Source organism: Glycine soja, chromosome 13, assembly GCF_004193775.1.
Source record: "Glycine soja cultivar W05 chromosome 13, ASM419377v2, whole genome shotgun sequence".
NCBI lineage: Eukaryota > Viridiplantae > Streptophyta > Magnoliopsida > Fabales > Fabaceae > Glycine > Glycine soja.
In genome coordinates this window covers 27,288,463-27,311,884 of record NC_041014.1, presented here as the reverse complement: position 1 = coordinate 27,311,884, position 23,422 = coordinate 27,288,463, and the positions used below count along the sequence as shown (strand labels likewise).

The 23,422-nt window shown below is 32.1% G+C and overlaps 2 protein-coding genes across 3 annotated transcripts; both read right to left on the bottom strand.

The window, feature by feature from the left end:
* Positions 1-645: 645 nt before the first annotated feature.
* LOC114381841 (NAC domain-containing protein 86-like) lies at positions 646-5,847 on the bottom strand. Of its 2 annotated transcripts, none has more exons than XM_028341065.1 (7): positions 5,697-5,847; positions 5,275-5,566; positions 4,194-4,471; positions 3,261-3,647; positions 2,129-2,602; positions 1,638-1,719; positions 646-1,523 (listed from the first exon to the last, which is right to left on the bottom strand). In XM_028341065.1, exons 2-7 carry the CDS (start codon positions 5,435-5,437, stop codon positions 847-849), a joined length of 2,061 nt encoding a protein of 686 aa, XP_028196866.1. In that variant the 5' UTR covers positions 5,438-5,566; positions 5,697-5,847; the 3' UTR covers positions 646-846. The 2 variants fall into 2 exon arrangements, with proteins under 2 accessions (XP_028196866.1, XP_028196865.1); XM_028341064.1 differs by having other exon boundaries at positions 646-1,526; positions 5,697-5,832.
* Positions 5,848-9,709: 3,862 nt separating this feature from the next.
* On the bottom strand, positions 9,710-20,357 carry LOC114381229 (PH, RCC1 and FYVE domains-containing protein 1-like). The gene is made up of 10 exons (XM_028340433.1): positions 20,134-20,357; positions 16,809-17,035; positions 15,792-15,878; positions 15,197-15,286; positions 14,990-15,076; positions 14,698-14,892; positions 11,785-13,869; positions 11,052-11,198; positions 10,432-10,781; positions 9,710-10,076 (listed from the first exon to the last, which is right to left on the bottom strand). The coding sequence occupies exons 2-10, from the start codon at positions 16,863-16,865 to the stop codon at positions 9,950-9,952; spliced, it is 3,225 nt and encodes a 1,074-aa protein (XP_028196234.1). The 5' UTR covers positions 16,866-17,035; positions 20,134-20,357; the 3' UTR covers positions 9,710-9,949.
* Between the last annotated feature and the right edge of the window lie 3,065 nt (positions 20,358-23,422).

Genomic DNA, 23,422 nt, shown 5'->3' with positions numbered 1-23,422 from the left:
TGAATTCTTTGCATTTGAGATTTATTCTTGAGAATGTTTCTCAAGTTTGTGTTATGTAGTAGGTTCTTACATTGTGTGAGGGTATTATGGTAGGTTTCAAAAATAGTGACAAATGTGGTGTGCTCATATTTGTGAGTTTGTTTGTAATTATTGTTATTGATTTATGTAAATTCAAACTCAAATTGTTAGAATAAACTGGCTATCACATGTTGTAATTGAACTATAGTATAAAAATTATTGTATAATCCTTTCTTCTTCATCTTTCTACTTTCTTGTATTGGTTATTTACTTCTTTATAATTTTTAGTTAATTTCATTTCATATTTCAGTTTATCTTATGTAAAATTGAACCTAGGAATTGAGTGCCTCAAAGCATCATATACCAACCAAATCAATTCAGGTGATATTCTGATTTTGGATATATCAAAGAAGTTTTTTGAAAAGAATTTTTCAATTAAAGATTTATTTAGGGAAAAAAAATAAGTCTCTAATTATATTCAACTTAATTTGAAAAGATAAATAAGGGAGGTGATGAGTGTTTATTTAAAAACTAGGGGAAGTGTATGTGACATTTAAGGAAACTTCAAGGAAGGTAAGTGTCATTTCTCTTTGATTCTTTTTAATACTTGATCTATAACTTCACGGATTAAATAAAAAATAAAAGTATACAATTCTATTAATCCAATTGAATACAATTAATTCTTAATCAAAGTGACATGTTTAACCAAGTAAAATACAAGTATGTGGATACATCAATCCCCCTAGGAGAAGTCCAATATGAGAATTTAATGTGATCCTTCTAATTAAGTTAGAAACTAAAAACAAAATAAAATTAGGTATATAACCTCTAAGAGTCAACTATAACATGATTAGCCCACATGGTACAAAGAGCCAATGATATGGTGAGGAAAATGCCTATCTTCTTCAAGACCACACCAAATCCTTTCCCACATTTAATACCAACAGACCAAAAAATTTCTTGTTCATTCCATATGATATTATTCTCAGCTGGTAATTGTCTCATTTTCTTCATGGTGTTAGCACCATCAAAGCATTTGGGGTCTGGTTTCAAATCTTCACCTACTTGCTCCTTCAAACAAACACAATGCACCAACAAAAGTGCAAAGATGAATACAAGGGCACTTGCTATTGTGTTTGATGGCTTGATCAGCTTCCCCATCACATAAGCCCTAAACTTTCTAAAGAAAGAGTGCCCTTGGTTAACCATTACTACTGCATTCTCTATAGATTGATTTTCAGCCAGTACTGGATTGAGTTGAACTTTGACGGTTTGTGAAGGAGCTATTTGATGAAAGAATGTATCAGCTACTTGGCGAGTGGAGACAAACATTCCATGACTGACTTTTGTTTCCTCAACAACCTCAAAGTTTGTAGAATTTGAATAGTCAATGTTACCCTCATCTATGAAGTTCTCATTGGGGTCGTCAGTATTGATGAATCCCATTGAGAAATCATCAATGTCAGTATCATTGAGTTCTTTGTTGCTATTGTGCTGCTCAGATACTACTGAAAACAAAAGATCATGTTAATTTTGTTACTCAGAAAAAGAAAACTATATATTGATAAATTTGTTCATGACCAAGGTCATTACAAAAAGCAATTATGTACAGAAAATACCTTGCACCTCATTTTCTTCCCTGTTAGCTTGGAAGTTTGAGATATGCTCAATTGGCACAATCTTTTGCTCTTCCATAAAGCCCTATGTCAAATTAGACAAAGAGAAATTGATGTACAGCAAACAATCTTTTGTACTAACATATGTACAACGAAGAGATAAAAAGAGAATTGAAAAATAAATGAGAAAGATATTATTATACTAATAATATAGTTCTTATGCAAGTAATCATACAAACTCCAGCATTTAATTTACTTATTAGCAACTACTGTACCTTTTGGGGGTCTAGTCCAGCAACATCAGTGTTCCAAATTTAATTGATATTTAATTATATGCAATTTGCTTCATAGTATAAATTTAAAACCCATTTTTAATTTGTGTCCATACCTTGAGCCAATAATGAATGTCTAAGATTGAATATACGATCTTAAATATGCCGGAAATATGCATGCTTCTAATTAAACTAAAAACTAGCATTAATTACACAGCATACCTTTTCCATATTTTTGCTGGACATTCCAACCCATCTTAAATTCTCTACCATCCTCTCTGTCTTGAATCCATCATCAAGATCCCCGATCTCTATTGATCTTGCGTTAGGGTCTTCCCATGCTATATTGTCAACAAATCCCATGGTGTTCATATCATTCACATGATTGTAATTGGTGCCAACCATAAAAGTGAAATCACTTTCATGAGGAGGAGCGTAGTTGTTTTCATTGGCACCAAATGCCTGTGCTGATGAGTAGTTGGATTGATTTATTAATTCCTGGGAAGCATGAGCAACTGAAAGAATTTCCTGCAAGATATCTGTTTCATTATTTCTGCTTCCTCCGCACATATTGGAAGCCGAGGCTTGTGCCATCTTCAGCTCGGAAATGCCAACTTGAGGGAAGTCCTGCTGCACCTCCAAAGGAGGCATGGTAAACCTATGCTGCATCCTTGCACACTCTAGTGCTATATCCACCTGCATGCAAATCATATCATATCATGTGCATATGATTCACTAGTTTAATAAACATGTATTGTCAATCTTAATTTTCTTACACTAACGACTAATCAGAAGTCATTCTTACTATACGACTTTTAAAATATAATGATTTAATATTTGACAGCCATTAGATATATATTATCTTGTAACTTACCCAACTCCTCTCAAGTTTGAATTAAAGTTAAAAAAAAGTTGAATACTTTTATTCATACTTAATTTAACTATGATTTTAAAATTATTAGTTATTATTTTCATTTTAATCCAAATTGTAATGGGACTTATAACATCATTAGTGAAAGAACTCATTTTAGATTTTTAGATCATTTTTTGTTGGTCTCATAATATTACATAAAATGTAAAAAAAAATTCTCATTTTTTATTTTAGTGATAAAATCCAATTTAAATTCTTAAATTTTACTTAGACAGAATTTTATTTTTTAAAAAAACTAATTAGTTCTTGAGAGTTCAAGAAACCAATTAAAGATGTTCTTAGTAATAAGAAACGATGATAAAGCATAATGGAATATAATTAGTTGGAAAAGCGTGAAACAAAAAGGGGATATATAAAGTGTAATATGCCCTAAGATTTTATTTAATTATGTCTACAAAAACCTTATAGGTAGTAGCTAGGTACCTTTGATGGAGGGTAACTCATAGATCCATAATTGGGAAATGAAGAAGTAGATGTTGGAAGATTGAGTAAGTCTTCTGATGATAAGAAGTGTGACCATGTCCCAGTATTATTATTATTATTATCCCTTTTCGTCCCACCATTGATATTGATATTGAGAGAAGACCCAATATTTATGTTTGGGGATGGGCATGTATCCCACGGCATCAAATAATTTGAGCTCTCTAAAACTTCTCCTCTTCCTTCTGAGTATAGCTCAATGTCAATGCTTGATGATTGATCACTTGTCATCTGATTTGCATGGCTAAGAACATTAACATAGTGCTGATCTCCAACTTTTGGGGGAATCACTGCAGTCTTCTTGAACACACGGCAAAGAGCATATGCATCCTGAAACCACACATGTCAAAATATAATTACAATTAAAGCTTAACCCTCTAGAATTTAAAAAGTAATTAAATAATCACAACTTCTGAAATGACAATTTGTGTAGATTTATTTCGTAAGAATTTATGTGCATACAATTCAGTTTCAAAATCTATCAACTTCATCATGACATTATTGTCTCTCAAATCTGGTTAAATTCAATTTAAAAGAACTAATTTACCATAAAGTTGACAAATTGGAAGATAATTGTATATACTCAAATTTACAATGAACAAATAAAGCTATTACTTTTGATAATAATAAAATTATATATTTACTCATTACATGTTTTGTAATTAAAGAAGCATACATATTTTTTTATCAATAAATTAATTGTTAATTTATTAATTTTTGTTAACATTAAGATGGAATCCATGATCTTTTTTTCTTTCTTTCTTAACCACGCACTTATAATTTTATATCTCCAAAGAAAGAAAGAAACATACATATAATACCTGAGTATAAGAAAATGAATGGAAGAGAAAGGAAATGAGAAGAAGGTGAACCTACCTGCAAGCCTGAATTAGTTTCGCACTGAGTCTCATCAAGACGGTACTCATGCATAACCCAACCGGTGCGGCAACCATGTGGTGCCCTACCTCTATAGTAAACTAGGGTTTTCTTCATCCCTATTGCACGGCTCTGAGAATTCACCTTACGGTCCTTCCCTGTGGCTTTCCAATACCCAGATTTTGTTGCACGATTGGTCCTTGATCCATTAGGGTACTTCCTATCTCTAGGGCTGAAGAAATACCACTCCAAATCTTTCCCCGGTAACAATGACTTCCCTGTATATATGTAGTGTAAGTAACAATAACATTAATCCATGTTCATTAATTTCAAACTTGCATTGGTTATTACCACGAAAAAAAAGTACTACTAAATGAGTTTATAAAAAGTAATGAAAATTAGAAACTCTAGGTATATACATTGATTGCATGGAGTCATGTGTGTATATCATGTGGAGAATACTATAAATTTCTAATTCTTTTTCTTTTGTTGACTGTTTTTGACTTGGGAATCCCACTATTCCCTCATTACTATGTCTTGACGTTCACAATAACAATAGGATTATAGGAAGTAGTACCAACCCTATATTTGAAGGGCCTATATCCTGCCTACAACGTACGACGCATACATCATATCCCTAGATATTTTATGCGAAAGCAGAAAAATATACTTGACCAATAAAGCAAGTATGTGTTTTCATGCATGATTGGGTAAAGACCACAACCAAATAGTACTAGTACTGTCTAAAGAAGCTTGCTCCCCACTTTTTTAAGATTCTTTTGCATAGCCATTAACTAATAATGATTCGTCAATCAAAAAGCAAATTATAATAGGTGTTTTAAACATGGGTATGCATGCTAAAGTTAATTAGTATATTCAAAAACTCAATTCAACAAACTAATCAAAAAAATTCTACATCTTTTTTGTTCGATCAAAGAATGAGCAATTAATCCATTTAGATATGTATATAACTATATTTCCATGCATGATATTCACAAAAAAAAACTATATATCTATGCATGACATGATGAAAAATTGTTGTGTCATATGTGTGTGGAAGTGTTAAGTTTTAATTAATTACCTGGCAAGTCCCATGGTTCACACTTATAAAGATCAACTTCAGGGATGATCTCTAACTCAATCTTACGACCGTTTATCTTTCTTTTCAGGTAATAAGAAACGAGTTCTTCGTCTGTGGGGTGGAACCTAAACCCAGGAGGCAATGAAACAGGAGCCATATTCATTTATATAAATATCTGAATCTAACTGAAATAAACTATATGGAGCTATATAGTTGCCTCGTGACCGTAATAAAAACTGTGGCACAAGGCCTCAATTCCAAGCCAAGATCACCAATTCTATAAATCAAAACCCTGCCATATAAAACAAAAACAAAAACAAAAAACCTTAATAGCAAACTCAAACAAACTTATATTTCTTTACATAGTACTTGTATATTGAACAAACATAGTATTATAAGGGAGATAGATAGATAGATGAGACCTTAATTGGGGAGGAAGAAGATCCAAAGAGAGAGGAAGAAGATGAGAGAAAGTGTTGGGAGGGAGGGAGAGTGGAATGTTGGGGTTGCTTGGGGTTTTGATAAAGAAGACAAAAAGAGAAGGAGAGAGAAGATTGGAAAAACAAAAAGAAAAATTCGAAGCTGTCTGTCTCTATCTTTCTTTTTCTCTTTGAAGTACTTTTCGTTTGTTTTTTGATCAAATGGATGATTCCTCTTATCTTTGGCTTGAAGCTTGAATTAAGGGATCATTACATTTCTCTAACATTATATATAAACTATCTTGTGTTCTCCAATGATCCTATGCTTCCTGATTGTTCTTTCTTAGATTCTGACATATGACAATACATATGAATGGATGCAATTCGATCAAACCTTTATTCCTTGGATTAAGAATCTATACATTAACGTGAGGAAACTGTACCCAACGAACTTTGGCGGCTATTCCCAACTGAACTAACGACCCTTTCACACTTCCTTTTGTTTCCATATTCATTCTTTTGAGCTTCATAAGTGCATGCCCTTCCTTTTCTTTCCCCTTCTCTTCAACTTTTGTTTCTTTACGTAGATTTTATGTTTAGAAATATAATATAATGCTTGAAGAATGATAACTTTGATTTGAAGGTTTGGAATTTGAATCTCAATTCGTTGAGTCAGACAATAATGATGTTATGATTGACTACAGGAATATATATGTTGATTAGGGTTGATTAACATATTAAACGTTCACAATGAGTACTGTGTGTGTGTTTAATTTGTACCAATTATAATATGCAAAAAAGCAGGAAATACATTTAGTATTTGTCTGTAAAATATTTGGGGAGAAAAAACCTGAGTGTACTTATATTATCGGGATAAGGAGGCTTTAATTTTGACTAGCTAATATATTTAATCTTGCAAACATGTCGCGAGGTCTGAAAAATATTTGCAAAAAAAGATTAATACCACATTATAGCTCCCTTCTATTTTAAAATATTTGAAAACATTTTTCACACTTAATTTTGATTGATTGATTGATTTATATTTTCAAAATCAAAGCATACTAATTCATGTAAACCTCTAGAAGAGGCAGGCCGCAAATATTAGCTTTCATGATTCATAGTGGCGATCTGGGTGTTGTCTCTTTTTAAACAGATAATCGAGTTATTTGTCTTTTTCTGTTCTTTCCATTAAAAAACTACTAATTATTTTGATTGATTTTCTTTTTTTCAAAATCAAAGCAAAAACTAATTCATGTACATCTCTAGAAGAGACCAGGCAGCAAATATTAGCCTTTATTGATACATACCGGCGATCTGAGTGTTGTCTCCCTTGAACAGAATCAAATTATTTGTCTTATATTTTTTCCATTAAAAAACTAATTATTTTGATTTTTTTTTTCAAAATCAAAGCAAAAGCTATAATTTACACCTCTAGAAGAGACCAGGAACGACCCAAAAAAAGAAAAGAAGAGACCAGGCCACAAATATTAGCTTTTATGATATGACAATTAATCTGGCTGTTGTCTTTCTTGAAACAGAATCAAATTATCTGTCTTTTCTATTCTTTTCATTAAAAAACTAACATTTTGGTAAATGAAAAATTATCCTTTAAAAGATATTTTTTTATTAAAATGTTATTTTTCATTAAGAAAAAGAAAGAAAGAAAAAGAGTAACTCAGGTGTGAGTGTGAATTACCGCCTCCTGAAACAAAACAAAAAAATCATAGATTTATTTCAAAATAAATAAATCATATTATACTATAGTAATATTTTTTTCATCATTTTATTAATACGAAATATTTTTTTAAAAAACAGTAAATAAATTTTATCAAAAACCATAAACACACACACACAAAAAAAAAGTATTCTGCTCTTAACAGTATTTATTCTATTATAATAATATTAATCTAAATTATATATGGAAAGTCTATATATTATTTAGATAAAAATTTATATATATATATATAGAAGAGTTTTTATCTAAATTATGCGTAGACTTTTCATTTAACTAATTCTAAAATTAATTCAATCACTCAATAATCATGATTGAAGTAGTGAAAAGTAACGAATTAATTGTTAAAAAAAATAAAAGTTTAATTAGAGATTTAATTAAAGGAGATACCTAAATTATATAAAGAAGTGTTTATGAAACACATGCGTAACACAAGTTAAGTTAAATATTGATGAATGATGATAGCCAATGTCCAATAGGTTATTCTAAAGCGGGACCCATGTGGGGCCAGCCTTTGCCACGTGAAACAAAAAAAGCATCCACGCGGCATGGTGGGATCACTTGTAAGTTATCTCATGCTTTTCCCATCGATGCCAATTGCCAAAGTTCCCTAACATATGTCTATCTCATGTTTTCCCTTTCATGAATCCATCTTTTGGTGCTTTTCTCCTTTATGAGTTTATGCTGCCATTGCTTCTTCTTTTTTTCTTCCTCAAATATAACACTATCCATTTTTTCTAATTTGGGAAAAAGGGGCGATGAAGGTTTATGCTAATTAGGCTAGCTGAACTGAAACATACATATATAGAAGTAGCTTCTTTGCTACCAAATCACATTCACACCCTCCCTTTATTCTTTAGATTTGTTCCATTCACAATGAATAAATTCTTATTAAGGAATCTCTTCACAAAAATGCATTAAAGCCTCTGTTGTGTCCCTAATCAGAGATCCAAGCCCAATTAAACACTTGGAGGCTACGTTTGAGATCGTAGTCAAAACTCAGATAGATAACCCAAATGTTGCTGGACCCATATGAAGAACTCGCTTTTGGAACATTTTTTTAATAACCCTACTGTTGATCATTTTTTAGAAAAGAAATATTGAAATTCAGTTTAGGGATTTTTTTTTTTTTTGTGTCAACTTAAGAAAAAGTGTTGGAAGAATTATTTTTGAATTTTCAAAATTTCAATTTCTCACGAGTCTATAATTTACTTGAAATTAAAGTGATCGTATTTATATGTTCAAGTTACAAGAATTTTAAGAAAATCTCAATTTGAGTTTGAAGTTTAAGCCAGTTAAGCAAGGTAAAAAAAGAAAATGACTAAGTATCGAAGGTGAAGAGTTCAGGTGAAGGAATTCGAGAAGATCGATCGGTCAAGGAACAAGTTATCTTCAATTATTAAAGTTACTCAGATTAAGTACATGCAAGATCTTTTTTTTACAACCAATATATGTCAAGATCTTAAATAATTAATTTTAGACACTTAAACATGTGTTTGTGATCGTTAGAGTTAAAAATCTATAAATAAGACCTTTTTTGTAAGTCATTTTTTGTTGTTGAAACACCATACATAAAACAATGGCATTTTTTCCTGCACCCCATACACAACACACAAAACTACATTTCGGATTATACCTTTTCCGAAATTAAAAGTGATGGTGCTTGAACCATTTTAATCAATTTAATTTAATTTTATATCTAAATATTCAAAAAAAAATTTAAGTTCAATTAATCAAATTGATTTCGTAAAAACAAATCGATTAATCGAATTAGTTTTGTAAAATATACCATTTTTTTTTCAGCTACTTCTTTTTCTTATACACCTTATATTTTATGGGCTGCAGGAAGAAACATCCCATAAAATACCCAAACACCTACAAGCTTATACGTTGAGAATGATTGCCATTCTTGAGAGTTAATGTGCATGTTTTCAGTCAAGTTTAAATAAAAGTCTCCACATTTTCATCCTTCCTACTTTATCTTTGACTTATTTTTCAATCTTTACATTTCCAACAGTTAATCTCTTGCATTTCTACTTCTTCATTTTTCTTTTCTTTTCTTTTTGAATTTCATTTTAACTTCTTTTTTTTTTTACGTTTGGTGTCATTTAACTTTTATTAGTAATTTATTTTCTTTGCACTTTAGAATTCCATTTAGTATTTTCGAAGTTACATCCTAACTTTTTTTATATAAAAAAAAATCAAATTATTTGTTCTTTCACATTTAAAGACATACGGAATAAATGTTGAAATATTAGAAGCGGAAATTGAACAACTTTATAATGCTAAAATAAAATAAAATTAAAATAATAATTAAGAGACACATTGTTATTTGTGACTGTACACCGGAATGAATACCCCCAAGAAACTCATGAACAAAAAAGACACGCTATTATTTGTGACTGTACACTTGATCTTTATTTCTTTCTGGCCTAAAGCTCTAGCCAACAACATCATTATCTCCTTCCCACTAAGAACTATAGGTGAAAATTGCTAAAGATGAATGGCATGAAGAAAAAAAAAATTAGCCTTTCACCTGACTTTGGCTAGTGTTATTATTTATATATCCTTCAATCCCATACTTGTGATACACCGTCACTTGATTCTCTTCCCACCATTTTTCAGCTTCCTTCTCTGAGAATCGCTTTCGACTACAAAACCACACATGCCACGGTCATTCAAACACATTATGATAAAAATTTGTAACCATAACAAAACACCTAAACGATCTTAGGCCATTCCCCAATAGTGGGGCCATTATGAGATGCTACCAAGTGTTCAAAAGAAAGTACGTGCAAAAAAATATCATTACTCATAGCATGTTTGGGGTGATGGTAAGGTGAATCAAAATCAATTATAAAATCTTAGTGAATGCAAAGTAACATATAATTGCTTTGAAAAAATCAGTGACATTAATTTTAAGATAATTACCGTATAATTTTAAAGGATATCCAAACGTGTCATTAAATTTGTTGTGGGTAAGCACTGGGTCAGAATAGACATTACCTAAATCTCACTCGCTTAAGGCCTTTTTTCCCGCATGGCAAAGTTGTAAATGTGATGTAAACACCGAGCTCGTATTGTTCTACCCATTCAGCCTTCAAGCCATCAATATTGTTGTCTTGTTGAGATTCTGCTCTATTTATGTTAGAATTATCAATTTTGGGGAACAAACTTCTCCCAAATTTGGATTTTAATGTGTCAGAGAATACTATAGGGGAATTGGATAGACTATCCACGCTGACATCTCGTGGACTCTTCATTTCTGTATGTATGGGTGCCACGTTAGGCACAAATTCATTTGGCCCAACTTTTCCTTCTTGTCCAACGTTATCTTTTCCTGATATTGTATGAAGCTGCAAATGTAATGGTGATAGATACATCAATTATTGTGTACAAGGAATGAAAATTCAAATTATAAAGATTGCATACCATTTCAATATTTGATATCATGCACAAATTTCATATCCTAACTTTAGTGGCATTATGCTATATGTTGTCAACGATTCGGCAAAATGTGGTCAATATTTCATAACTTACAAATTCAATTCAATAAGGAGGTTGAAAATTCTAGCATTCCAACTTAAAACTAATTCAAATAATTATAATGATAATAAAGAACTTACCCTCAGTGCTAAAGCTTTTATGACCTCTTTTGCTGCCTTACACTTAGCAGCTTCCTCTCTTGCTACAAACCAACTCTCCTCAATTTTTTGTCGACACTCTTGTATTTTACGGTTTTTGAGCTCACACTGCTCTTCAAGTCTCTTAGCCTATCCAATAATATGAAACAGTAGCATAAGAAAGTCTCTTCAAGAAAAGTAAATGCAACTCCCAAATGAGTAGGAAACGTATAATTTACAACTGAAGGATATAGAGAACTCGGAATGAAAGGAATGTTGCACCCCAAAAGGCTAAAATGTGACAACAGTTATACCAATGGAAACTAAAAAAATTAATACAATTGCTTAAAATGGAAGAAAAATAAGGATTGGAAGAAAAATAAACATGTAGAGTGTGCCAGAAAGGCATTAAAAACATGATTCAATAGTTTGAAGGTGACGCAAAAGGCGATCTTTTTTGTTGAATTATGTATATATACAAAATTTCTTCATACCCCATTGCCCAGAGGCTCTTCTATGCGATGATAATTTGACAACAACAGAAAAAAGAAGATAATTGTGGTCTAAATAAGGACAATGATTTTATGGTGAATTAAAAAAAATCATTAAAAGAAAAAAAAACTTAGCAGGGAAAATAATATAATTTTACAGTTTTTGCACATGCAAGAACAATATTGCAACAAAAACATGTTAAAATTAAAGCAATTTAAAAGTTGCTATTATGTGGAGTCAATACCTCAGCTCTAAGCCTATGAACTTCTTCAAGGAGCACCTTGTCAGACTTTGTTGTATCAGTCTCCACATTGGAGGAGAAGTTATATGCTGTAGATTCCACATTAAAGGGAGAAACTGTGGCTAATTTATTTTTGGATGAAGAAACATGAACAACTGGATTTTCTGTACAATTTATTTGAAACATGGCAGGGCATGGAACTTGCCCCCACTGTGGCATTCCACCTAGCATAGAAGAACTGTCTTCTACATCCTGCTGAATTTCTTGATGGTTTTTCCAATCCTTTCGTCCACTTGGCATGCTTTTCCTGTAACATGACTGACCAAGTGATAACATAGGACCTTGTGTCACAGTTGTCTCTCCCCTATCTTCAGTCACATCAGAAATTTTGTGTTGATGCTTCAACACCTGCTGAGTGTTGTAATTTCTGGACTTTGATGCCATTACTGAATGGGCACCCCCCTGTCGTTTATCGAAACACTGATCACAAACTCGAAAAGCCTTGCTCTTACTAGGGGCTAGAGGTGCGTTTGTAATTTTTTTACTACTACAAGCACGACAGAACAAAAGACCACAATTATAGCAGTTGTGCTTCTTCCTTGTGAACCCAAATGGCAACCTACAACCACTACAAGTTGACTGGTCACTAATAGAAATAGGTTTGTGTAAACAGATTGCAGCTGTGAAGCTTGGACCACAAGTAATAGTATTTACCTGTCTGTCTCTTAGAGCCTCAACAAAACAAGGTGTGTATCTGTCTTCAGTATCACCTAGCCCCAGTTGGCCATTTTCACCTCTGCCCCATGTGTAGACACTCCCTGCTGAAGTCAAAACAGCAACATGATATGAACCGGTTGATATCACTTTAACAAACTCTTGTTTGAGTTGTCCTTCAACAATCACTACTTTATCCCTGGCATGTGGATTTCCTAGTTGTCCATATTTGGCACTTCCCATTGCAAAAACCTTGCCCATGTTAGTGAGTGCTACAGTCAACATTCTTCCACATGACACTTGAACAAAATCATAGTCAACAAGTTGTGTAACACGTGTTGGTACAATCTTGTTTCCATTATCTACATGACCAAGCCTCCCTTCATCTCCATCACCCCATGTAAACAACTTACCACTAGCACTATTGTACCTAAAACGGTCTAACATGACTTCAACAATAGCAGCTGTATGCCATGATCCACAAGCAGCAGACCTCACCCGCAGACCATTAAGAGATTCAACTTCTTTTGGACTTGAATAGCTCCGAAGATCGCCATGGCCAAGAACCCCAAATGTACCATCTCCATAAGTAAATAACCTCCCACAACTAGAGACAATTGCAGTATGCCATTCCCCACAAGCAACACTTGAGATACTAATACCATCTAAGGGTCCACCAAGTCTTTGTGGTATCCACTGACTTCTAGTTCTTCCTTCATTCAATAAATCTGCACAACAAACATCGTTCCCCCAAGTATATACTTCACCAGAATCTGTCAAAGCACATGTATGATACTCACCACAAGCAACAGTTTTTACATGAAGACCATTAAGAGAATCAACTATTTTGGGGGAGCTAATGTCCATATCAATTTTTTGCCCCAGTCTTCCCCACTTCCCTTGACCCCAGCAAAACACTTCCCCTTGTTTTGTAACTAAGGCAGCATGTTTTCCTCCTAAAGCTATGTTATGAACATCTAACATTGCAGTGGATTCTAGTAACTTTGGCACTAAAGAATAAATTCCAGGATGGACAAACCTTTCATTCACAATCCCTACAAGACATCCAATCCCTCCACCCCATATCATTACATCCTTCAACACATTACTTTTTCCTACATGCGGGGTGGTAAAATGCATCAGATAGCTATCGGACAAATTCTTCTTGTGCTCCTTATCAATGCGGGTTGACTCAATGTTGCCATGAATATCTGGATCAATGTATGGAGAACTTGCCACTGAACTATCTGTTACGCCATGAGTGCTGGAGAGGAAAGATGCCGATGAATAAAAGTTATCAGATGTACATGACAAGCCATCAGAAAAGCACCTTTCAGAAAGTGACATAGTGGGACTTGCACATACGCTATGTACCTTCAAAATAATAACAACAAAGTAAGTTATTTATTTTTTTGGAGATAAAGTGATGTCTAAGTTATTTATATTAACAAGGCAAAGAGAAATAAATACATGCAAAATGCTTGTAGTATGATATTATTATTGAACCTTCATCATTCTGTGCTTAGCTAAAGTAATAAGGTTTTTTATAGTCTAAATTCGTTTATGCCAAAAAAATAAAAAGTTAAAATCATTTGAAGTTTAGTGATGATAGTGTTTTCTCTATCATCGAAGGAATGATCAATTTGGTCTAAAATTAAGAATCTAGACGAAAATGAAGGAGACAAAGTCAAAGTTTATGCCAATCATACAAATAAAAATGTATGTTTGTAGAAATTCGAACACATGTATAGTGGCATACATCCCTTTTATTGTTGCTTCTCTTTTTCTTGATGTGCATGGACATAGAACCTAATGAAAATTATGCTAATCAATTGTAATCAATGCTAAAATTTTCTTCGATAAAATATAGCACATCTCTTTTGAACCTAAACATTCAGAAATGAGATATCTTATTGTTTAGCCTTTCCCACCCTTCAGAACAGTAGAGATTTAATAATAACATAAGCTAACTTATAAATCAGAGGTTAAAGAAACATTTTCATTGTTTTAATAAACTTAAAACCTTATAATTCACAGCATATGAAAATAACTACGAAAGAAAATGACATAGTTTTACTCAAAAAATTAGATTTTACTTTCTTATAAACTCCTCATGTTAGATTATTATACACGTGAGATAACTACAAAAAGATATCTCATTAATTATATATTGATAACCTAACAAAGAAGATGTATGAAAACCTGAGTAAATTGAGAGGTATCGTCCAGAAGGCCAAGATTTTTCTTTCTTCTTAAGATTCCAGCAGGACTACTAACACAACTCTGCACCCCTTTGCAACTTCTTAAACTACTAAAAGCTCTAGGATGCTGACACCTAGAAATCACAGCTTTCAAGGCAACAAACCAAGAAGCAGCTTGTGCTTTGTCCTTGCATATCTATAGTTCAAAAGAAATAAATGTCTAGTCAAGCTATAAATATGGGAAAACAAATTCAGTTATATGTCATGTGTTTACCACAATTCACGAATATTACCAGATCAAGAGAACGTTCACCATTAGCACAGATTAGTGAAAATGAATGACACTCCTTTTCGGACTCATTTTGCCTCTGGGACCTTATCTGAAAATGGTGAGCCATTTATTAGACCAAAACATGATTTTAACTCTTCCATTTCTCTTTCAAACTGTCATATTCACTTGGAATGCATCAAGTGTGAACACATGAATGTTTGTTACGTACATGTTCCTGCCCTTGAACGATTTTGGTAACTACACTCAATCGCAAATGCTTTTCCTGTTGTCCTGAGTACCAAATCAAATTTCTCTCATCCTAGAATTAGAGGAGAGGAAGATATATTTTAGTAACTTTATCATAATGCAATGGAGAAAATAAGACCAATTAATGAAATTTCAAAATCCCGTGATGTTTATCATTTCATCTTCATGCAACAAAAAACATCTGATCTAATTTTTCTTAATTGGTATTTAATAGAAGTCAAATTTAATTTTCCTCCATCAAATGATAGTTGACACTGATATACAAAAGTTCACGAAAAAAAAAATAGTACTCAATCGAAGACTAACTTGCTTCTTTATTTTTAGAAAAATATAGATACAAAATAACATCAGAAATTCAAAGCCAGTATTTTGAGAAAGACAATGGAAATAATATAGTATGGAACATCAATGGGTATGGTGCTTCTAAATTCAACACATAAGAAATTTGGAGAACAAATGTACTAAGAAACGTGGTCCATAAACAAGTTTCATATTAAAGGAATGGTCATAACTATAAGAACCTTCTAAAATAATTTGTCATCGCACTTATGGCCTACCTGAGAAAGTCTGAAAGGACAGAGCTTCGGCTTTCCTCTACGACCACACTTAAGTAAATATGCACCTTTCTTGATAGATACAATTGCCTGAACAAAAAGACAAACCAAATTTTCAGTGTTGGAAAAAAAGAAAACCGGTTGTCTAGGAGATAAGGTAAACAAACCATAGAAAAGATTGGACAAATATAGAAACTAAATCAAAACATCAATTGCATTAGCTATGTCAAGACAAACACCATAACACTCACATAAATGTGTGCATATCACCAGTATAGGTATGTGTGCATACTCAAAAGAAAATAAGTAGAGAAACAACAATAAAGATCATCAACACATAATTTGTGTTCAAAGATTCTTTTGGTCTAAAAATATTACTCTAAACCAAAAGATGGTGAATTTCAGCCTAAATAGTATTCAACATAAAATTACAAGAATGTAATCATGTAATAACCAAATTGGCAACTGGTGACAACTAATCCCTCGTCTTGCATGTTTTTAAGAACAAATACTTTGAAGGAGGGACAACCAATTCAACCCTGAATTTTTACCAACGAGATTGCAACAATTAAAAATCAACAATAGTAGATGAATGTGTACTAGGTGATGTGTGTTGAAAAATTAATAAATTCGAGTCAAGTCATTGTCATAAACAAATGAATTGTTCACAAAGAAAATGGGAGTGATTCTAAATTTTGAACTAAAACTAGAATTTAGAATGGAAAAAAAAAAAAAAAAAAAAAACATAACAGTTTATTCACATTTTTAAGGAAACTACACTTTCAACCATAAGGTCAAACAACTAAAAAATAATATTAAAAAGGAGAATGTGTTTTATCAGCAATGAAACCTGGGATTATTTCAAAACCACAAAAATTTGAAAGATTGGAAATAAGAGAAAAAGGTGAGAACATGTGAACAACACTAGAGAGACCATGACTTTGAAATAGTGCCAAAAGAAGAAGGTGAAGAATTGACATAAAAACTGGAAATAGAAAAAAAGAAAATGAAAAACATGACCTGTTCAATAGCTCTGTCAAATGGGACTGCTGCCAAGGACTCTTCTTCCATTGTCATGTTGTAGTTTCATGGAAGAGAGAATGGCAGACAAGGGACACAGAAAAAGAGTCCTTCCTTGATTTTCACAATAAGTGGAACCTTATCATTTACAGCAAAATGATTAATGAGAGGTAAGAATGCAGAAGATGTTTTGTCTCTCTTTCTCTTTCTTTTTCTCTCTGAAGTGTCTGAATGAACAGAAGAACATAACATAAGAAACAATTCATACAAAACAAAAGTATTATTATGATCAGTCAATGCCGTAATGTACTCTACTCATTGGTCACTAATTATTATTTGGACAAAAACGTTAAACAACCACGTATTTTGTTAGTATTCCACAATTTCCTTTTAAACAACCACTTAATAAAAAATATAATTTTAAGAACTAATTAACATTTCTTATAAAAAAAATATATTGAGATGTTCTTACCGTTAATGTTAAACCATATTTCGATATATTAGTTTCTCATTTATTAAAGTCACTGCATATGGTAATGTTGGTATTTGGCCAATACGAGCTAATTAATGTAAATCATGCTAACTAATTGCACAATAATTAAAAAAAATACAACTACCAGTCTACCACTTGTCGTCAATTTACAAATTCAATGTTTTAGGTTACCACTTAAAATTTCCGTGAAAAAAAAGGCTACCAATTAAAAAGTTGCCGCATCAAGTAAATGAAAACCGAAACACAATTAACCAAACACACATGTAATTGAGTAATGAAATTCAGAGATTCATATACTAGCTAAACGAATTATTTATTCACAATGTAAAATTAATTAGTTTTTTTTATGCGTTATTGTTAGTTTTATTATAAATATTAGTGGAAGAGGATTAGAACCCGCAACCTCTCTTTTCATCCTTTATCCCACTACTAAAGCAATCTTATATATCCATAAAAAATTAATTATTAAGCATTAATCTCTCTCTTCCTCTTAGCAAATAAATTCAATTGTAAGCTTGTCTCGAGTGACAAAGAATAATATAATTTATAATTGTTACATATAAAATATTAAACAAGCAGCACATTCACCTCCATAACCAAGTAAAGGAAAAAAATATGCTTGTGCATGCACACCAACCTACTCTTCTCCTATTCTCCATGCATGTATTCCCCCAAAATTCTAGCCTCACTTTTAATATATTTATGAGTGCATGTGCATATTATGACCTGTATACAGATATACTACGTTGCGATCAGCGAAGGAAATGGATATCATGATATATTGTAGGCGGCTAGAAGAGAAGAGAAGAGAATATTTCGTTCCCAAGCAATGAATTAATGATTTGTGTATAGTTCAAAATAAAATATATGCCTATTTTCCTATGTTCTATTACTATGGTTAACCTACATGTTCGCGTATGGTCATTTTCAACCCTCCTTTTCAAACAAAACGGCAAAATTACTTTACTTTAGTTTTAGTGTTTTTGGAATTGATAAAGAATTCACTTCTTTCCGCTTATAAGTTTTATTTTAATGCATTTATTTCTATAAATTCGATGTATTATACGTCATATATCTCGAGATAATCCTAACTAGCTATTGGATACTCCTATTTGAATAACAGTAGACAATGTGCAATTCATTGCATTAGTTTGTAGGTTCCTAAACTATTTGATAATTTTTAATTAAATAAAAAATTAATTAAAAAATAAATATAAATTTAAGGATCAAATTAGAAAAGAAAAGAAAACAAGAACCTACTCATTAATTTAACTTTTTTATATCTGTCTTTCATGTTTTATTGTGTAACTTTCATCACAACCTGAATTAAATATTTATAAAAAACAAAATTAAAATCAAAAGGTAATACAATGATTCAAAATTTTCATTTTACTTTTTTATTGTTTTTCTAGTTAAGAAACTAAATTTTATTGCACAAAATATAAACTTGGTCATTTTCAAACGAAATGGACCTTGTGCAAACTGCAAACAGCAAGATCCATACAAACCAAAAAAACCGAAGCCTGGGCTGACCCAGTTCGCCCTTGTAAATTCAGCAAAAGAAAAATAATAAATAAATAGATAAAATAAAAGTTAAATTATAACTTTAGGGTCCTAAAAATGTAATTCAGTAAGAATAAAATTTCTGATTTAATCCTTAAAAAGTATGAAAGTTAAATCTGTTATTAAGTTTAGTGAGACCATTTAACATATTGAAGGATTTTTTTATTTTTTTTCCTTAACTTCTGTGATGAAAAAGAGATTGAAACAAATTTAAAATTGGATCTGAAAAAACTTATTTTTGCCAAGATCGAACCCTGGAGTAGTACCTAACCATTTGACCTTAACTTGAATATTCAAGGACTATTTGAAAAGTTATAATTTTCTTCACTATTACACCCAGGCCCGCCGGCGGACGGAGGAGTGGCGCCGCCGCAATGGCCATCTGGACTCGGACAGAGCGATGATGAGAGAGAATGAGAGCGAAACCGTGCAATTACTATGCTCTCTCTAATTCGTTCATTCGAGAGGTCTAAGGTTTACCTACTGTCGCCGTAAAAGACGACGGCGGCGGCCGTGACGTGCACCGCCGGCGGCGGAGATGAAGGAAGAGCAGTTGCTGCCGTAATGTGACCCAGGGGAGTGAAATTACTATAATGCCCTCTCTATGAATTTTGTTTCTGACGACAAGCTGGTTTGAGAGAGAAGAGAAGAGAATCTCTCTCACACCACAGTGAGAGAGAAAAAGGACGAAACAGAAGAAGAAGAAAAGGAAGAATGTGTGGTAGTATTGAAAAAAATCTAAGTCACACGTTTGAATGTTTTTGCATCCGTATATAAAATATATAAATAAGTGAAGGATAATTTTCATTTTATATAAATTAATTTTTAGAATTGAATTAGATCTCTAAATTTATATTCTAAACATTGTAAGATAATAGAGTAACTAGGGAAACCAAACCAGAAACAGAATCTAATCTATAAGCTTTCGACATTTTGCTTTCACAGCCAAGAGTGCTAGCTAGTGCAAAACGCTTCCCTGTTTGGATCCTAATCACTCATCCACGTTTTACCAAATTTTCACATCAAAATGTATCATAGCTAATCTGTTGGTTTCACGTTTTAGAGATGTGATTTTCAATTAATTAATAATGGCAAAAGTGTGTGGGGGTGAGTGAGCGTTGAAGCCAGAATCAGAGGAAGAAAAAATTCAGTGTGCTTTCTTTACTTTTTGCTCATTTTTATTTGAACCCAGAACACACTCACAATCACAGGTATAGCAAATAAAACAAGAATAAAAATTTTGAGGGAGAAGAAGAGAGAAAAATTTACCAAGAATTGGGCTTGTTTCCAATGCCGAATGATGAAGGAATGTTAAGTGGGTTTCTTGGTAGACAATGTGATGCTAGGAACATGAACGAGGACACACTCTGTCTTTGAGTCTTCCCTTTTTCTTTGATTCTCTTTCTCTCCTTACCTTAACTTTCTGTTTCTTGTTTTCACTGTGTATCACTCAGTCACAGCATTCTCTGCACAAAACTCGCTCCTTATCATTGTTCATGTCCTAATATATAATGGACTCCTTTCAGGATATAGACAAACTGCTCAAAACCAATTTCTCACTATAAATAATAATTCACTTTGCTTATATTTTATTCTTTTATCATATTTTACTTACTTTACATCCAATTTTGAATTAGTTATTATCACTCAATAGTAACTACTCTTTTTTTACTACATGTAAGATGCAAAATACTATTATTTACTTTTCTTTGCAGAGGAGTTATTAACTTATACCAAAATTTCTCATCCTTTTGTCATTAATTTTTCTTATAATCTAATAGTTATAATAATTCCTTCTTTTTTTATCACATCTAAGATACAAAATACTACTATTTATTTTTATTTCTGATTATGCTTTTTTTTAATTTATATTATTCAAATCTGAACTGTTATTTAGAAAATCCAAAATTAATACGTTGCATGTTTGGTTTGGTAATGATTTGCACTCCCCATTATCAAAAAAAATAAAATGATTTGCACTACCTGGGATATTCTGAAATAATAAGTAGTTGCTTATATACTGATTTTATTGTGATTTTATAATGAATGTAGATTTCCACAATGAATCCAAACATACTATATAAGTTATCAAAGTATTATTTCTTTCAACATTAATTACTTTATGTTACTTAATGTATTTTGGTATATAGAATGTCTGAGAATTTCGTTTATTAGTAAAATTTTATTTGACTATAGGATACTCATAAGTCATATAATTTCATTAAGAATAACATAAATACAATCAGAAATATTTTGAAAAACCTGATAAAAGAAAAAAAAAGAATGTTATTAAAAACTTTGAAGTTAACTATATTTTTATTCCCTAATTTTTTTTTTTGAATTTTTACTTTTAATTTCTGACAAGAAATTGACCGTCTTATCATTCCTCAATGTTTTTATCCATTAATAATTTTGGTCCTTCCCACTAAATGTTGGTGTTAAATGGTGATGTGGCGTGAACTTTATTATTATTATATTAGCCTTTCACCTTGTGGCGGCTATTAACCCCCAGAAATTACATCACTTTGAAAACTCACAAACCTTATACATCAAAGTCTGATTCACAAAGGAAGAACAATTAAAACAAACAGTGGCCAAAATTCAACTAATTCATCCTCGCAATTAACAAAAGAGGGAAAGAATGAGGGTGCAGTTGCACTCTCGAAGAGGAAGAACAGCGCTGCTTCGAAATTCCTTGACCTCTCTCTTCAAAATTGTTTCGAGTTTCATGGTACTTGGCCACCCAACTGAGACATCCAGGAATCTTCTTTCGGAATCCACAACACTTGAACTAATTGGGGAGCGAGCTCCAACCGAACAGGTGCGGAGCTCGAACAGGTGGCCTAGGTTGCCGGTGACGGCCTTGCAGACGAAGAAGAGGCGCGACAGTCCTCCGATGGAGAGATCCAGAAGCGGCGGGCGACGGTGGGGCAGGGGACTTCGTGTGTGAGGCGAGAGAGGGTGAAAATGGAGGTGAAAGCGGCGGAAATAGGCTTCGCGATGCGGCGGAGAGAGGTTATTCGTCGTTTCTGGATTACAATAGAAAACAAAAAGTGTAAAAAAGTGGAGACCTTGTTTTGTCTTAAACGAGATCCACAAGGATGAACTATTCTTACCAAAGGTTCTACCATTAAATCATAGTTAATAATGCTGATAGATTTTCTTTCGAGATTTGGGCATTTGGTTTGATGAATCGGAGTAGGATATACAAGGTTCATAAGTTTTCAAAAGTGAAGTAATTTCTGGAGGCTTTTAGCCGCCAGAAATTGAAACGCTAATAATGATAATAAATTTCTGGCCACCTAACTTGTTAACCGGCATCAGACAAAAATATTAAGGATTAAGACCAGTTATTTTTTTTAAAGAACTAAAAATAAAAATTCAAAAAAATTTAAAAACAAAAACATAATTAATCCAAAAACTTGTCAACAAACAAAAAATTGAGACGTTTTTGCTAGGAGTGACCACTAGATTAATTCACACTTGCATGACTACAAACAAAATATACAATACATTAAAAAATTATTTTTTTATATTTTTGTTAAAATATCTTATTTTTCATTTCTTAAAAAATATTCATTCGATGTTTATTAATTTACAACTTTTATTTTATTATGAATTTGTGACATCATTTGTTTCTAATCAATCTATGCTACGTATTTACGCCAAAGAGCAAAGTAAAGACATTCCAAAGTGGAGAATTTCCTAAATTCTCTGCTATTTCAAAAGGGAAAAAAGTAAATAAATGTTTTTTATGCTTAAATAAATGTATATTTGAATTAAAGCTGAGAGAACTCAAAAATATTATTACTTCTAAAGCAACCAATTTCCCAAAAAACAGTTGTTAATTTACCAACGTGCAAACTAAGCAACTCCTCTTCAGTTTTTTCATGGCATTTCTCATTTAAAGGATTCCTTATCTCTCAATGATTGAACACCCAATGCCTTATGACTGTTGACAATTGTAATAATTTTAACCCCACGAGGATTCTTCGTTATGATGAAAGTTTTGGACTAATTTCTCCATAATCCGTGTTTAGTTTTCAAAATTGTTGCTTCAAACATGTCAATTTACCATAATTGTGCTTCTAAAACACTTCCAAAAATGAAAATAAGAGCTTGCATACATAGTCCATCTTCATTAACCAAAGCTAAACCAAAAGAGATTAGTATCTAAACAGTGGATTATCTAAAAGCAACTTTAGTTTATGTCTTTTTAAAAGGATGGCTCTTTTAAGAAGAATCTTGCTGACGCCTAAAGTCTAAAATAGAGACAAAATGGTCTTTCTATCTTTCTTTTCAACGCAGATAATAACATTATGCATTGATATTATTCCATTCCATGGTTCTTATTTCTCAAATACTGTTCATCATCGCATCTTGCCAACTAATACGATGAATAAATAAATAAAAATTGTATTCAAATTTTAAAACATATTATAAGTGTGAAATATTTATTAATTTTATTCATAATTAATTTTTGTCAAAAAACATAATTGACTAATTTTAATAGATTTTTTTTTTCATTCAGGAGATTCTAACCTGAAATCTTATTTAA

Bases quoted from the DNA above. Each gene is read 5' to 3' on its own strand.
- LOC114381841 (XM_028341064.1), bottom strand. From the start codon at position 5,437: ATGAATATGGCTCCTGTTTCATTGCCTCCTGGGTTTAGGTTCCACCCC. The intron at 4,472-5,274 runs GTAATTAATTAA...ACATATATACAG, and splicing joins TGAACCATGGGACTTGCCAG to GGAAGTCATTGTTACCGGGG. The intron at 1,527-1,637 runs GTATTTTCTGTA...TTTTGTTTTCAG, and splicing joins GGAAGAAAATGAGGTGCAAG to TAGTATCTGAGCAGCACAAT.
- LOC114381229 (XM_028340433.1), bottom strand. From the start codon at position 16,865: ATGACAATGGAAGAAGAGTCCTTGGCAGCAGTCCCATTTGACAGAGCT. The intron at 11,199-11,784 runs GTATTGACTCCA...ATTATTGGATAG, and splicing joins TTCATAGGCTTAGAGCTGAG to GCTAAGAGACTTGAAGAGCA. The intron at 10,077-10,431 runs GTAATGTCTATT...GTGGTTTTGTAG, and splicing joins CTTAAGCGAGTGAGATTTAG to TCGAAAGCGATTCTCAGAGA.